General features: G+C 37.6%; 1 protein-coding gene across 2 annotated transcripts in view; it reads right to left on the bottom strand.

Moving 5' to 3' along the window:
- PKN2 (protein kinase N2) overlaps window positions 1–16,754 on the bottom strand; it is a 56,343-nt gene that overhangs the window by 24,189 nt on the left and 15,400 nt on the right. The window contains exons 2-3 of one of the 2 annotated variants that reach the window (XM_055724210.1): window positions 9,012–9,072; window positions 7,340–7,640 (exon numbers count right to left, since the gene is read on the bottom strand). In XM_055724210.1, the coding sequence (XP_055580185.1) occupies window positions 7,340–7,571 (232 nt within the window). In that variant the 5' untranslated portion in view covers window positions 7,572–7,640; window positions 9,012–9,072. The remainder of the gene's footprint in view (window positions 1–7,339; window positions 7,641–9,011; window positions 9,073–16,754) is intronic. The other variant, XM_055724209.1, reaches the window with a different exon arrangement.

Consider the following 16,754-nt stretch of genomic DNA (forward strand, 5'->3'; position numbering starts at 1 on the left):
CCTTAACTTTCCTATCCTCCTCCAGTACCGTCTATTAATCACTGATTGATATTTCAGCTTCTGCAACATGAACTGTTAACGAAATCAAAGCAAGCGCCACTGGACTATTTCCTAATACTTAACTATGTCCAGCGCAACTGTCCTTTTAGCTAACTATCTTCCCTAACAGTCCCAACGGCTTCTCTTTCAAACTTTTTGTAAAAGAGGATAAATTACATCCACTGTAGTAGTTTTTTTGTGGTTGATTTCTTCTACCCTAACAACTGAGAAAATACCTTCACTATGGGTAAATGACGCTAGTTGTCTCTTGGAAGGTATTTACCCAATACCACCAATACAGTCTTTTTTTCCAATTTTAGTTAATCTTCCTTGAATTAAAACTAAGATGATGGATCAAATTCCTGAAATCCTCAAGTATTAGAAAACACAGGCATTGCACTAGTAACTTACAAATTATTAATTATGAGGTGTCATGGGGAGGAGATGCCTTATCTGACATTTCATATTTCTTCTGTAAAAGCTTCTGATAACTAGTTTTGCAGACTTAACACATTTACTTTCAAGTCTGCTGTGTAATTTCCTCCTAAATGGCCACCTTTGCTGAGGCTACACGCAGATTTCATGTAAGGAGAAGTTTTAATTTCCTCTGCTGCTAATTCACTCTTCACTTCAAGCCACTTCAAGACTCTTAACTGCATCCTCCTCACTCCTTAAGGGTAGTACAGAAAATACCAGATGTTAAAAAAAATAAAATTAAATCTGTATTTCTCCTCATCTGTTTTGTCGTTCACTCTCTCCTCAATGTTTTGGCTTGGTTTCTCCGTGGAACTGCACTTGAACAGCTTACCTTAAATCTGTTATTAATAAAACCAAGATTAACAACATACTTTCCTCTCACTTACGAATTCACATTCAACTAATCGTCACCTAATAATCTATTCAAAATTAGAACAAATGTGAAATTTGAAAGTCACAGTGTCAAGTCTCCTTGTAAAGTAGATTAATCGTATAAATGAATATTTATCCACTTTAGATTTACGATGCAGGCCTCTACCACTTAAAGATCCCAGGCCTCTGATGATCCCTGGGAAGACTGTGGGGCTCCTGCAGTCTGTTTTCACAGCTTTTAAAGATGCATACAAGCAGCCTTCCCTTGCATTAAAACAAACTCAAGTTACAAGTCAAGGACTAATTAGAGATACCATGGTTCAGGTTGCCCAGGCAGCTGTTATTATCTCTCTTTGCGTGTCTGCACTGTGTAGGTGGAACCACATCACTTACCTGGGTCATCTCGCGTTAGTCTGCACTTGTGGACCTAAACTACTGTCTACCATTTAGTTTAAATGGTTCTACTATATGCTTTGTTAGTAACCAGCAGCAAAGGAAACTTTTCTGCAGCATGGACTAATTGCTAGGAAGAAATAATTTTTTGCCTTCAGGCATAATAGTTGCTCACTAAACTCCCAAACATGGCACAATATGGTTTCTTAACAAAGATTTATTTTGTAAAGAAAAAAACCCCCTCAGTTTACCAACAGCTTTTCAGAAATGGCTTCCAAGTGACTCCTCCCCGCCCCCCCCCCCTCCCCAATTACAATTCAGCAAGTAGCCTGAGGCAGCTTCTTAAAGAATTCAGATTAAAGTTTTAAATCAGCTAGACAAACTGGTCCTATTATGGAAAGCGTTGACAATCTTAGCAGCAGCACTAGAAGCTACATCTATATTAGCTGTTTCGCTCTCTCTTTGTAATGTCTGCTGAGGTTGTAATTACTTTGGTATGGCTAGTTATCTCTGATCTATTTGTGTAACACACTTTACAGATGGGCTCAAATCTCATCTGGAGACTTTTAGTCATTTTCATAATACAAATAAGTAATAAATTAATCCAGATAATTGCAATCATGGGGATTTATGTATATGCTTAAAGTTAAACAAGAGTTAAGTACTCATACCAAATTGGTATTTTCCTCAAGTAAGTAAGTAGGGACTGGGGAAAATAAGAGATTCTCCAGCTTGCCACATTTGTTGGTCAGTAAGAACAGTACAGACTTGTCATTTTGGATGCATTCAAGTCCACCTTTGCATAGGAAGCAAGAGCTTTGCTGGGGTAGAGATTAGTGCCCCTAGGCATTTTTCTTCTTGACAGTGAATATCAAGTAAAGTAACAGATGTATTTCAAGTGAACTTGACTTCATTTCAAGTAACTAGAATGTTATTTTTGCTGAACAACTGTGAATGCTGTTGCTTAACAGAGTTTTGTGCAGAGTTAGCACACATCCAGGCTGCTGGAAGAGCTACAGTATTGCTTCCCCAGCACCTGCAATATCCTGTTTTCATGTAAACACACTCTTAAGACTTAAAATACGTTAATAGTGATGGTTTAACTATTTTTTAAATGTCTGGATTGCATCAGGACAATGGCAGTTTTCAGTCCGAAATGCTTATCTTAACCGTGATCTTTGCTCTTCTGAAAACTATTCCTGTTTGAGTCTTTGCATAGCGCTCATCAGCAAATATTTCTTGCTTCTAAATTGCCTTTTATCGGTGCTCCTGTATGTTAGATTTGTTAGTGACACAACTCTACTCTTCTGAGACTGCTGCTCATTCTTTGGGGACTCTTCCCCAGATGCTAGGTATGGTATTTCTTCAGTAAGCTCAGCATGAAATCTACGATCCCACGTAACTTTCTGAATTTGGGTTCCCAGATGGTACTGCAGCATGCTGCTAAACTGCGCAATTAGCAGCCAGTGTCCTTTGGTAAACCAGTTAATTTTAATCTTATTTGCGACTATTTAATTGCAGTTAGCCTCATCAGTGTCATACCCAACCAAAATATCTGTGATGCATGTTTAGGCATTGCTGGAGGTGGGGGGTAGAAAGAGGCATCATCAGGCTTTTCTCAGGGAGCCAGATGGTTGCATCAGCACTTCAAATAAGCCATCAGTAAGTCCAAGGCAGCAGTGGACATTCTGCACTCAGAGAACATCCAGTACTGACCTCCCGGAAACATTTGGAGTTCAACTGCATTTCAATTCAGTAATGGCTAACTTTAATTATTAAACAAGTGAAAGGAGATTGTTTCAAATTGCTTTGATAATGTTGTTCTACATTAAGATTCCCAAAAGTTACCATAGAATTCCTATGCATATGGGCCTCGTAGGTGGAGTCCGCTGTCTCAAAAGTCACTGCCTCTACTAATTTGGTTGCTACCTCTACCACTTCCAGTAATCAGTTTTACATGGACACTGTGGTGTCTGACAGATTAACCTAGCCATTTATAGGGACAAAGAAATCCCCCAAACAGTCTAACTTCCCTGGCAGCTAGTCATATTCTTAAGTAAAATAAATTTTCTTTGTGACCCCTACAGCCAAACCTAGCGTAAAGTAGATAGCTTCGAAGTTAGGAGAATGCAAGAGGTGTGAACTTGTCTTTTTGGTTTCATGTTCTCCACGTTTTATCCAGTCTCCTCAATTCCCTCACTTTTTTGTCATCTCTCCTCCCTATCCACCTTTACTTCAGCTCTATGGAACAGATTAATTCTGCAATTTATATATATTCTACCTATCAACTATATGCCTAATTAAATGGGTGATTTGCTGTAAGTAAACTATTTCAATCTTACACCTTGCAGAGTCACATTAAAAACCAATCTCTACTGCTACTTTTTAGACACATGAAAAGCATGTATCTGTGCTACTATATAGAAAAGTATGTTTTTAAGAGAAAATTCCTTCATCTCCAACACTGAAGTAATCAGCCCATGTTACACATTAAAAGAAATCACTCAGATTTTCAGTAATAACGGTCACTAAGCTTGTCCTACGCATTTTATACTGCTGCATTCTGCTTTACTTTTAAGTGCTGAACCTTCAAATTTTAAAACTGCGTCTCAGTATGACTAATACACTGCATGATAAGGGCAGACCTTGGTACAAAGTCCCATTTCTAAAACAAATCTAGATTCACCAGCAATTCCATAATGTAAAGTAAACCTACGTTATGCCAAAACTTGTTTCCAAGTCATACATCCACCGCCAAGTCTACCCTCATATTCATTAATATAGCTTTTTTGCAAACTGTACTTTTTGGTTAGGGTTTAATACCAATTCTTCAAATAGTTCTACAAATGATTTTCTATGACATTCGGACACAGAAAGCTTTCAGTTCTATGCAAACTACCATCAAAACATCTTAACTTGATAAATATTATGAAAACACATTTTTCTACAGTAGATTCATTAACTCTATGTTTAATAGTTTTAACATGTATTGATTACACTATGCTGATTACAAAGAAGTTACACTACAAAACAGTGGTTCATTAAAAAAGTAACATAAGTTACTGCTTGATACCATAAGCAGCAGTAAGAGTCACAACAGCTTGCATAGCACTTTTCAGTTCTAAATCTAGAGCACTTTACAAATATATGTTCACACCCACTTCTCAGATACAGGAACAAGGAAAGACTAAATGACTGTTCCAAGTTACTGCAATGACCTTTCAACCAGTCAACAGAAACAGTCCAAAAACCTTTTCAGAGTTGAGGCCTGACAGGTCAAAGGGATCATCATCTTACATGCAATGATTCTGTCTTATTTCTCAATCGATCTCAGTCCTGACTTTGCTACCTAGAACATGCAAAAACCTACACAATATACTCTAGAAGACAGAAAGATAGATATGGCCACCCCTGAAAAGTACTGAAGTACATAAAGGGAACACAGACCTTGACTCCACAGCTCTTGAACCCTCTTTACCTTATTTTCACCATTCATGGTCTGTGCAGTCTGAAGATTTCCCATGTATTTCCTTCTCTCTTTTAAATAATTTGTCACTAACTGACCAGAAGAAGGTCAAACATGAGCTACAGTGAGAAGCTGTAACTTAGAAAAAAGCTAACCTCTAGAAATAACGCACTTATTTGGGGAGCTCCAGTAAACGGTTATTAAATTCACTGTTGATCCTGAGCAAAAGCAAGAACTCCCAAACTGAGATACCTGTGGCCTCTCCACAGACCTATCTTTTGTCAGACGGCAGTGGTCTTCAGGGCTATGTGTCCATGTATTTGCTGAATATTATGTGTAAATATACATAGCTATTTAACACACTTATATACAGAAACATCCACACAGTCGCCATGCCGTAAGTTTTATATTCTCAATCTTATTTTGCAAAGGCCATGCTCACGAATACCTTAAGTCAAACCTAAGACTTCAGTAGTAAAAATCAGAGTATCACCTAGATGACTTGCACCCATTAGTCTCAAGACAGACAGCATGTTTATTGATAGTGCTCCCCCTCCATGAATTGGTGACCACAGATAAGGAAGGAGACAGACAGTTAAATTACAAGGCAAAGAGTATAAAAGACTCAAGCATTTCAATTTTGGAGGGTGGGTGCTTATAGATCTTTGATCTAAAAAGAGATGTTAAAAGAACTAAAGACTACTTTTTTCCCCCAGAAGGTTATGCAATATATTTTATTAAAATGGGTCTTATATAGGAATACCTGATTTGATACTATACAAAGAACATAACAATCTCAACAGAATTATTAAGATTTTTCTTGCATATTTCAATAATTAAGTAAGACTGTAAAAGCTATCTACAAATAACACTTTGAATGGAATGAAAGTGAAAAACATAGTACTAAGAAGTTCAGCACGCATCAAAAGCAAGGAGGAGGACATGCTTATCAACCTTGTTCTTTTAATCCTTTGAGCCTTTCATGGAAGTCTCTGGTATTTGAACATGAGGTGAGATGAACCTGACTGCTAACAGTTATCCACAAATGCACCCGGCACTGCTGGCCTTTTCAGGAGTATACTAAGGATCTGAACAGGGTCTACTGCACTTCCCGAGTCATACGCAAAGACAGTATTGCTCATTAACTCATTGTGATACTTGAATGCTACATTGGAAAGGGGCATTCCAACAGGAACATTCTGCATCATCCACTTCACAAGTTTTGCTACTAGATGAACTTCACAAACTTATATCAGATTTTTTATATTCACTCTATACACAGTCGGTATACAATTATTTTTCTGTTCCATTCTTTCCTTTAAGAGCCACACTACTGTCAACATTGAAGTAGATTTTCACGAACCTTAGCCGATATGGAACAGAATGCTTCATGCAGATTAAAACCCAATGGGTATCTATGAAGCATACATTATTGTACTCATTCCCATTTCATGCTACAGCAACTACTCTGCCTCGTTAGTTCTAGTAGTGCTCACCCTCTGCCCACCCTCTGCCCCTTGTATGCTACCAAGCAAAAAAAGCAGAGAATAGAGAAAATGCTGTGCAGACCATCATGGACACTTCAACAATCTTGCAGCATGTCACAGGGCCAGGCAATACAAGTTCCTGAGACCAACTGTCAATATTTTCCTGAATTCTCACTGTAACCAACCTTTCTTCACAAGGATGATGCGGTCATTTTATTCTACTGCCCAAGCTTCTTAAGGCTTGGCAATAACTTCAAACACACCTTTGATGGCTTGTGCACATCTATTAACTTTTTGCCAAAAAGAATCTGTGCAATGTGACATCATGAGGCTGGCAATACCTCCAGAGTAATTTGACAAAGCTGAAAAAGGACTGTTTACTTTCACAACATTCCATCTTAAAATACCAACCCTTGTATTTTTAAAAAATATATTCTAAATAAGTATTGCGTCACTGCCATGCCACAGAAAATACTAATTAAAGCCATTAATTACAACCATTCTGTGAAAACAATTCCAAATTGTCTTTAAAATGGTAGTTTCATTGTGGAAAAGCCAGAGAAGACTTAACAAATTGTTCCCACATTAAGAAACATTTGATAAGTTAGTCAAAGTGGCATAACACAGCTTTTAAATTTAAATTAGATTTAAGTTTAAAAAAAACCACAGAACTTTTAAGTAGAAATGTTATAATTTTTCCCTCCATAGAATAAAAAAGGTGTACTAACATTCATGCCTACACTCAGAAAAAGTCACTGGAAGGCCTACTGAAATTTGCTTTTACACAGTGAAAAGTTATTAGGAGATATTATGGTGATCGAGAAAATATTAAAATATAGTAATAACTGAAAGTGAAGAACTGGTACATGTTAAGTTGGTCTTTAGACCATGATCAAACAGTCTGTGAAATACAATGCTCCCCAGAAAACAATTTAAAACTCAAAACAGCAGGACACTTGTGAACCAAAACAAATAGGCATACATAAGTAACAAACTGCCAGAATGAGCAGGATTTGCTCATTCCCAGAGCAATTTTTTCAAGTGAAATGGGACACAGCTTATCTAAGCTAAGAAGAAAAACTGATTTCACAATAACATATGGTACCTGCAACGTCTTCTGGATCTGTTACAACAATGTGTGCATTTAACTCCTGTAACTTATGATGCAAGTCTTCTAACTTCTTATTTGATTTTTTCAAAATGTTGTCCACATATGCCAAGTTCTTTTTATCCGTTGTGACCTTCCTGAGGTTCTCTGCTCCCTCCTTGATTTTAAGCTCCTTCCTTATTTCCCGCTTGATTTGGTCCTTTATTTCATCCAGCTTCTGCTGTACCATTGTATCTGAAAAGTCCAACTTTTGGCCAGTGCTCACATTCTCAGCGGCTAGAAGACTTTTGGCATCCCCCTAGAAAGAAAAACAGTAATGTAACTACCAGGAAAGTTTGTTTCTTGACAACGCAGGCTGCACACTTAAAATGCCTAGGCTTTAGGCCTCTCTTTATTAAGCAATCACTTTGTAAGACCATTTACTAACCATGGGCCTACACTAATGTTGCCCTAAAGCAACAATCTCACAAGACATTACATGTTAACTGGAGTTAGATTTTACAACAGATTTATTTTAAATTTAGTGACGTCTTTACTGTGCCTATTTTTAACACCAAGAGATTTAAATACTTCTGGATTTGTCATGGCTGCTTGCCTGGCAGTTATATGCCTCAGAGCTAATGACTCACATTTGTAATTTTCTAGATTTAATTGTGTGTTTTAATAGACCAAATGGATAGAGGAAATAAGAGTAACTTCCAACAATTATTATCTGTGATGAATTTTTATACATTCATTAGAATAAATTCCTTTTAAAGATTGAAAAAAGTAAGTTAAGAAAAACCTTATTGATGTTTGCAAATGTTTAAAGAAGCACTGGCATCTTTATAAAGATTTGTCAAGATGTTACTGGAAATCTGCTAGATATTTTTTTTTTTTAAATCCCTCAAGTAAAAATAAAATAATCTTATTTTCTTGTGCAGGCAAGCTAGGCTGAAATGAAATTAAAAAAACAACAACAAAAAGTTGCATTGATGAATGGGAGTTGGTGTAGTAAGGGAGCAGGGGACAAAAAGAATCTTCAGACCATCAGTACATATGAGGTCATGCTTGTGCTTAGTGTATGCTTACGTATCATTGAGGAAGTAACTGTACAAAGGGCATGTTACAGAACCTACATCAATAAAGTACAAATACAATCAATTACATATGTAATAACACTTCTTTTGTCTTATACAAGGACCCTGTACCATGAGTATACACTAGGTCCTACCCAAGAAGTCTTAGCTAAAGCTAAGTGAGTGAAGACTGAATAAGGGCTCTCCTAAACTTAGAATCTGATCCAGTCATAATTCAGGATGTATTTAGTATATGTGTGGCCTGATCTTTATGTAGCTACCTAAAAGACCAAAATTCCAGTAAATTTTCTTAAACACAATGAAGAAGTTGCCCAGACTTCTGAAATATCTGAGTGGACAGTAAGGTATTTGAAGAGGTGATTAAAAATCAGGAAGTTTTGGGTATAATACTAGTTGTCATCACTATCTGCTGTTGGAAACTCCAACAGCACAGCAGAAGAAAACATTCAGGAAAGAGTTCAAGTAGCACAGCATTGGGCTAATAAACTGTAAAAATGTCCCAGAACACATGATCTCTAGATATAGTCCACAGTTTGTTTTTGGAAGAATTTGGGGAAAAAAGGATCATGACAGTTGGAGCTGGGCCATACCTGTAACAGATAATGCTGGTCAAACTATTTCAATCTGTGTACGTTCCAGTGATTGTGCCTTCTGTAAGCAAGATCCAATCCATCAGTCAGTCCTCAGCTCTAATTTTACCTGTTTACTAAGTCATCTTTAAACCCCTCTTATTAAAACATTTATATCCATAGCTTCAGCTTTTAATACAAAAAGTTAGCAACTCAAAGATTCTTAAATATTAAAAGTAGTCAGAATCACCATCTTGCCACAGAATCTGTCTGTCGTTGAAAAAGACAACAAACAAGCTATTTAGAAGTGACAAATCAAGTAGGAAACGAAAGGGGGGGGGGGGGGGAGGCAAATTTATACTTAAGAGTGCACTTGTGGCTCCTGTAAGTACATTTCTGTTAGTGTAGATTAAAATAAATAATTTATTATGCATATATAGAGAGGCTATTAATAGTTGCACTGGGAAATACAGGACATTGTTTCCATATATAGACATATAAAAAGAATCAACTTTTTTTAAAGAATGATCAATAATGATGAACAACTAGTACAAAGGTTCATATCCATAACGGAGACCAACCACCGTGTGTTGAGTGCTTTAAGATACAACTGAAACTGAAAATAAGCTCATATAGTAACTGTATAGCAAACTGTTCAGGTAATAAGTATATATAAATTAGATCCAGATCTTTGATTTCCCTGTTTGTCTAACAAATCTAGGAAGTAGAAAATGAGCCTCAAGATTAGTATACTAATACTTAGCCTTTAAAAAGAGATCAAACCAGTTTTTGTAAATAAAAAGTGTATTTTTTAAACCATAATCCTTTGCATTTGTTCTGCAAGCTTCCTAGAAATAAACTCATCTACCTCCTTCAAAGCATGACATTACTAAGTTCACAGGAGAAAGACAAGTGGTGTTAAAACCCCCACAAAACTCAACAAAACAACCCCCCAGCCAACCCCAAAAGCAAAAGGAAACCTTTATTCCTTATTCCAATAGCACCCAAAGTACACTAAAATTATGCCAAGAAGGTACACTTCTCAAACAGAACAATGTAATTAAAATATAAATAATTCAGAAATATTCTTGACTAGGGTTTCCCAAAGAGACTTCAGTTAATTGTTTATCTATTGAACAATAACGTATTTTATTACAGGGGAGGTTTTTATTCCTCTACTAACCCTACATCCCACCTGTTAAAGGGATGTTATATTCTTCCATAAACAGGTTTTTGGAGCCCTTGCTCCACATATACAGTCTCTTAACAAGTCTTCAATTAAATTAAATCTCCATGATCATTAGTAATTTGCATTCCAAATTTCGAGTAATTAAGTTCCAGTTCTACTCAGCAGCATCTTTGTCCCTGGACTTAAGAGTTTCAGGATATAGAATCGTTGTCTTCAATCTGCTTCTGAGGCAGCTAAGAGTACAGCAGTGCTGATTCTAACGCGGGAAGCTGGCCACATTGCCTATGAATTTAAGCATTCATCTTTAAATCCCTCCAAAAGCCACAGATGATACTCCTTCTGTCTCTCTTATCATCCAGAGTTAATTATACTTTTGAACTAAAAGTACCCTGTCACCTAGTTGCCTAGATGTGTCACCTGGCACAAAGGTCACTGTGAAATAAAACAGTCTTCCAAGGAGGCAACTGTGCACGCAGTGACCCTGAAGGTTGCTCCCAAAGCAGAGCCAGAGCGTGTTCTGCAAGTGAAGTTGCTCTGCTCCTGCGCTGACACGTTTTGCTGCTGGGATGCAACAAAGGTTTGAGACAGATCCTCATGCCGGAGAACTGAGCTGCCGCAGCAACGTTCCATTTTAAAATGGAGATAATGCCAAGACTGACACAACCGGACAGAATGTCCAACAGTTGAGTAAGAGAAGTATGTTTCTTTCTTTAAGAAAAATCACCTCCCAAAACGCCAAACTCGTACTCTGCTTTCAAACTGAGAAGCAACTTAAAACCACAGGATATTCCAGCTTTATTCAATGACAACCTGTTACGAGTCTCTTGTTAGAGCTGAATATTCTTTCAAAAAATTCTTTTCCCCATTTGGATGAACTCCCTCCCAGGTTGAGCCTCACGTCCATTAGGATGTAGGTGTTCTCTCCCCTCAATGTGAAAATTAAGTATGTAAATAGAAACAACAGCTGGAGGCAGGGGCCAGGTCCTTTGCTTTGCACTGCTCAAGTGGGCAGGGTGCAAAGACAGAAGAAATCATTCACATTCTCTATGCCAAGAAACCATCAATGGATATTGCACAACCACTTCCTTCACTCTCCCTCCCAGAATCATTTAACATGAAGTATCTTAAGAGTGGAAATGCTCCAAAGCTGATAATGACTAAACCACTCTTGCTGGTAAAACAGAGAATAGGCCTCCCTGCTTTAGAATCGAAGACAAAAGAACGGGCAGCCAGGTACCGATTCTCAGTTTCTTTTTTAACTCTGGTAGTGTTTTGACTGTTGGGTAAAAGACAGTAGCTCATCTTTCTTGGGTGGTCCCAGGACCAGACCACTTGGCATAGCATCCTCCTTCCCCGTGTGCCACAGCCGACTGCGGTGACCTAGTTCTGTGCCCCACAGCAGCAAAGGGCAGCGGCAGCCGGTGCTGCTCCTAACAACCTGCTTTCTGGGCTGCAGGGGAAGCAGTTCGAGGCAGTGGTGCGTACTTGTTGTGTGATGGGAAAAACACATGTTTATGAGCCAGGCTGCAGATTTCTGAAACATCTCAGCATGTAATGAAACTGAAGCTGTGTTTACTACAATAAACTCTGAAGGACCACAAATTAGATATTACTGCTAAAAAAAAAAAAAAAAAAAAAAAAAAAAAAAAGAGAGAAGGAACTCATAGCTTTCCTGCTGCAATGGCCTAATGACTCAACCTCACTTAGATTGCTGGCTCAAAGACTATCTATTTACAGAAATGAATTCAAGATGCCAGCCTTCAATTTCTGTACTCTTGGGAAATATTTTAAGTATAGCTGCTGAAAATAATGGGTAGTGGTCTGAGCATGTCTTTTAATAATACACAGAGTCTATTCTGGCTGATGTGGTGAAAGAGAGCAGTAGTGTTGTTTATGAAAACCCATGGGAGTCCCACACTTTTTCCCCAGGTCAATTCTGAGCCAAATAATCAGTGAAGCAGGTGCCTTGCCAAACTGCACTTACCAACCAAACTCCCACTGAAGAATAAAATGTCTAAACTGCTGAATGACGGAAATGGTACTGCTGACAGAAGAGAGTACCATAAAGTTGGAAATACCAGAGAATCTGCTTAAGTTGTGTAAACTGAATGACTTCCAATTCAAAGTGAGATTATCAAATTGCCACCTCTTAGAAGAAAAAAAGATAATGCTAAAATCCTGGGCATTATTAATAACTCCAAAAGAACTTGCTTGTAAGAGCACAGTACAGCTGCACTGTGTATTCACCATAGAGAACACCGAGTAGGGCAAGAATACAGATTACTGACTTCTGGTAGGAATTGTTACAGAAAGGTAAGCGGGCCCTGAACTACAGCGTGCTTAACAGCTGATGAGCACTCATGCAAAATATTATTTACACTTCACATTGATGTGCTACTAGCACACAGTCAACGTCCCTTTAGAAAAAAGACCATATCAAAACTCACAGCAAAACTTGTCTATTTTTTCCTAAAACTATTAGCATTCATTTTTATATGCTCTTGAATTTTAGTAACCATTTCAATAGACTATAACAAACAATTAATACAGTAAGAAAACCTGTTTGACAAGTATAGTAAAAAATGCTTCGTTATTAAATAGAAACATACTCATTTCAAATATAAAAATAGGATTTTCATCTTATGTATGATTAAAAAATTACCATAATCCAGAAAGACTAAATGTTTATTAATTTTTCATTTCATTTTGAAGAACTGGAAGTACAGATTTGGAGCTATTATTTTTCTTAGTATAATTTTCTGAACAATCTTTCGCGGAGAAAAAAGCAAAAAAAATCCAGTTGTTTTTCTGAGCTAACTGCCAAGGTCCCTGAAGCTCTCTACAGTAATTCCTGAAACCAGAGTAGTCTTTGATTTTAAGAACAATGTTAATCAATTGCAAACTTCCCTTCCCCCCGAAGTCATTCATAAAACCAGATGTGACGGCTTGTCTGGATTACTGGAACTACATGGACTATTTCCTCCTGCCCAGAAGCAAATGTGATTGTGGTCAAGATCTCAGCACTCACCCAACATCAAGAACAACAAAAAAACCACCCCAACCTTGGAGGCTTAATAGATTCTGGCATTAGTTTGCTGTGCTAACATGTCACAAATCAGGATTTAAATTTAATCTAAGTCACAGCTTTCTGCTTTGTAACAAAAGGCTGTTTAAAGCACAAATATCCATACTGTATTGCATTATACATGGATGAATTTAAGTAGGACACCGACTAAATGGGGTTCAATTCCTGTGCAAAAAACAGTGAGTGCCTGGCTGCATCTGTAAGAGATTAAATGGACAAAAAAACCCCCCAAACAAACAAAAAAGCAAGCATTCCTTAAAACAGGGATGTCCATCCTACAGTCCTCAGTCAGCTGGTCCCCTCTGCCCCTCTCTCCCAGTTTCAGCTGTTTCCCTGATGAATGCTTCAGGAGGAATGTTTGCTTTTAGTCACAAGATAGCTGCTGGGCTGCAGCGCTTAGTCCTACAGCACCTGTATGAAAAGCTGTGTGGCCTGGCTGAGGCAGGCCACAGATTGCACCTAAACAGGTAATAAAATTCCCCAGAGATACCTTGCCAACATCTAGGTTTCCAGCCACAAACAATCCCTGATTAGGCCAGCATTTACCAATGCAAAGAGCATGCTTCCCAAAGGTGCTCCAACAGCAGCACAGACTTGCTTACAGAACTGGAAATTGTGACGATGCAGCGTTGTACCAACATTGATTACAGAAAAGGGTGTAAAGTGAGATTTCCTCACCATGGAAGGGAAGGAAAACTTTTAAAGAAATGCTGCCTTCAGCTACTTCTCATTGCAGTAGCTTCTAATGGTTTTATGCTAGGAGAAGGACCTGCAAGGAGGCTTTCAAAAAATTATGACATTAAAAGAAAAAACCCACTCTCGCTTTTCTCATGATTGCAAGGACCCAACAGAGGCTATGGCACAACACAAGCAAAGAGCACCTGAATCTGAGATCAGCAATGGCTACAGTATCCAAGAAGTGTGACTAGCTGTTCTGGCAACAGGCTTGGTACAGACATTTCAGCAGTTTCCAGACTTTTTATCTGTAACTTCAAGTTCCTACTCCCAGCCAAAAAATTCAAATAGACCCCAGCACTGTTGAAAAAAAACCTTACCCTCTCTGGTTTCAGAAGTGCAAAAGAAACACCACAAATCCCTGTTGGGATGAATGGGGACTGCTGTCACAACTTTTATTTACATGTGTCCAGGAACAAGATCAGCATATGACATTATTCCTGTAACACCACCACTCCTCCATACTCTGAGACCTTGCTGTCTTAAGTTTTAATTTAGCTTCTCATTTTTAAGTGTATATGAAGTACCAGTAATTATCAGTGGTGCTACAGTAGTTGAGTTAGTATAACAAGAAAAAGCAGCAGAATACATACTCAGAAAACTGCATTTCACACAATTAGTATGGTTTTAAGGAGACCACACACAGCAGCAGAAGCCCTATTAAATGCCAAAAATACAAATGAGCTCTTTCAAGATACAGGGAAAAAGATTTTATGAACTGTTAATACCATACGGCAAGTTTCTCCAATAAAGAAGTATCATAGAATTGTGCAAAGATGACTGAATTAATTCCACCTAAGATTCAGCCTCACCTAGAAGCACTGAAATGATAATTTCTCATCTAATTCCTGTAACATTATCATAGCATGTATACATAATGTAATAAATACACACACTTCTGTTTAAAAGATGAGGAAAACCAGGCTGATTAAATGGCAGTTCAATAAATGGCAAGAGAAACAAGTTCAAGGCAGCACAATATATTTTAAGAAAAAAAGTCCCTCAGTCACAGACTCTTAACTGGAGCTGTACACTGAACATACTGGACTGGGCAGCAAAAACAGTCATACATGCGCGTTTCATCTCCTACTGCCAACACCGGAATTCCATGCACGAACTTGTTTTGTATTTTCCAAATTTCATCTGAAAAATTTAGTCTTCTTTTGAGACATACTTCAGGGAAAAAATTTTAAGAGCCCATTACATAAATGAAAATGTGAAGGCTGGTAAATAGCAGAGAAATTACTATTTTTGTGTTTCACAATTTCAGACTGCTTCGAAGAAACAACTTCATTTAAAATTGATAGCAAAAATAAGCACTGAAAGGGATTTAGGCTTTGGTGGGTTTTGGGGTTGTTTTGTTTGTTATTTTAAGTGCTTTCAAATAAATATGCAGTTATTGTTTCTTTCATGGGAACATCTGCAATTTTCTGTAACACATAAATATATCAACTTCATTCTAATGGCCTAAAATTATTTCTTAAATATGTACAGTACGTGCTTTTAAAATAAAGTGTATATTTTAATATTTTTGCCAAATACTACACATGGGTATACACTGAATCACAGAATCATTTAGGTTGGAAAAGACCTTGAAGATCATTGAGTCCAACTGCTAACCCAGTACTGCCGAGTCTATTGCTAAACCCTGTCCCTAAGCACCACATCTACACATTTTTTAAACACCTCCAGGGACAGTGATTCCACCACCTCCCTGGGCAGCCTGTTCCAATGCTTAATTACCCCTTCAGTGAAGAAATTTTTCCCAATATCCAATCTCAACCTCTCCAGTGTATCTTGAGGCTATTTCCTCTTTTCCTGTTGCTTGTTATCTGGGAGAAGGACATACCTGTGCCTGCCTATAGCCTCCTTGCAGGTAGCTGCAGAGTGCACCCTCCTCTCCAGACTACGTAGTCACATTATGCTCAAGTCCGGTGCAAGCAGTTGTTTTACTGCTCTGAAATGCTTGGAGTCCAACGCAACTTATTGAAGAAATAGAACTATTTAAGATAAAGCTAAGGTCATGCAAATGTTGCGTAGAAAACTCTCAGTACTAGTAATACAGAAACTAGTAATCTGTCCACAAGAGAGAAACACTCTCCCCCTTCCCCAAATACAACATAACTAGTAAGGTACCCGTTGAAGTGTGTGTTAAAGGAAACACCTAAAATAATGCATTTCGGCTGCTACAGAAAGTTTGTATAATTGTTTTATGTCACACCAATATAAACAGTTTTATTTTCTTTTCATATAAAATATTTACCTAATTTTGTCTAACATTCATAGCAGATAATATTACACATATAGTTCACGATGCTGGAAACATACTACTACTATGTTATCCAAGCTGCAGGATACAATATTTAATTTGGTAGGAGAGCTTTTCAAAGGTAAAAAGGTCAGTCAACAGACATAAGTCACAATCATGCCTTAGGACTTTGATAACTACTCCTCAAACAATGCACACTGTACAAAGGTGACAGTTCGTTGGGCATGCATCCAAAAAATATACTTACGTTAATGTAAAGTTAACATTGCAACTACATATTTTCAGTGGCTGTAATGTTAACATTACAATAAACATGTGTGGTTAAAGTTCTGCTTGTGAAGAAATTTTAATCACTATGCAGAAATATCAAAATAAAACCCCAAGGAACCCAAAATCCAGTTCTTAATGACAAACATGTCCACTCCCATTTTTAAGGTGGTTTTCTTCTATTATGATAAAAATGAATTAGTTAATAGCTACTATTAC

The sequence above is a fragment of the Falco cherrug genome, chromosome 12 (assembly GCF_023634085.1).
Source record: "Falco cherrug isolate bFalChe1 chromosome 12, bFalChe1.pri, whole genome shotgun sequence".
Classification (NCBI taxonomy): domain Eukaryota; kingdom Metazoa; phylum Chordata; class Aves; order Falconiformes; family Falconidae; genus Falco; species Falco cherrug.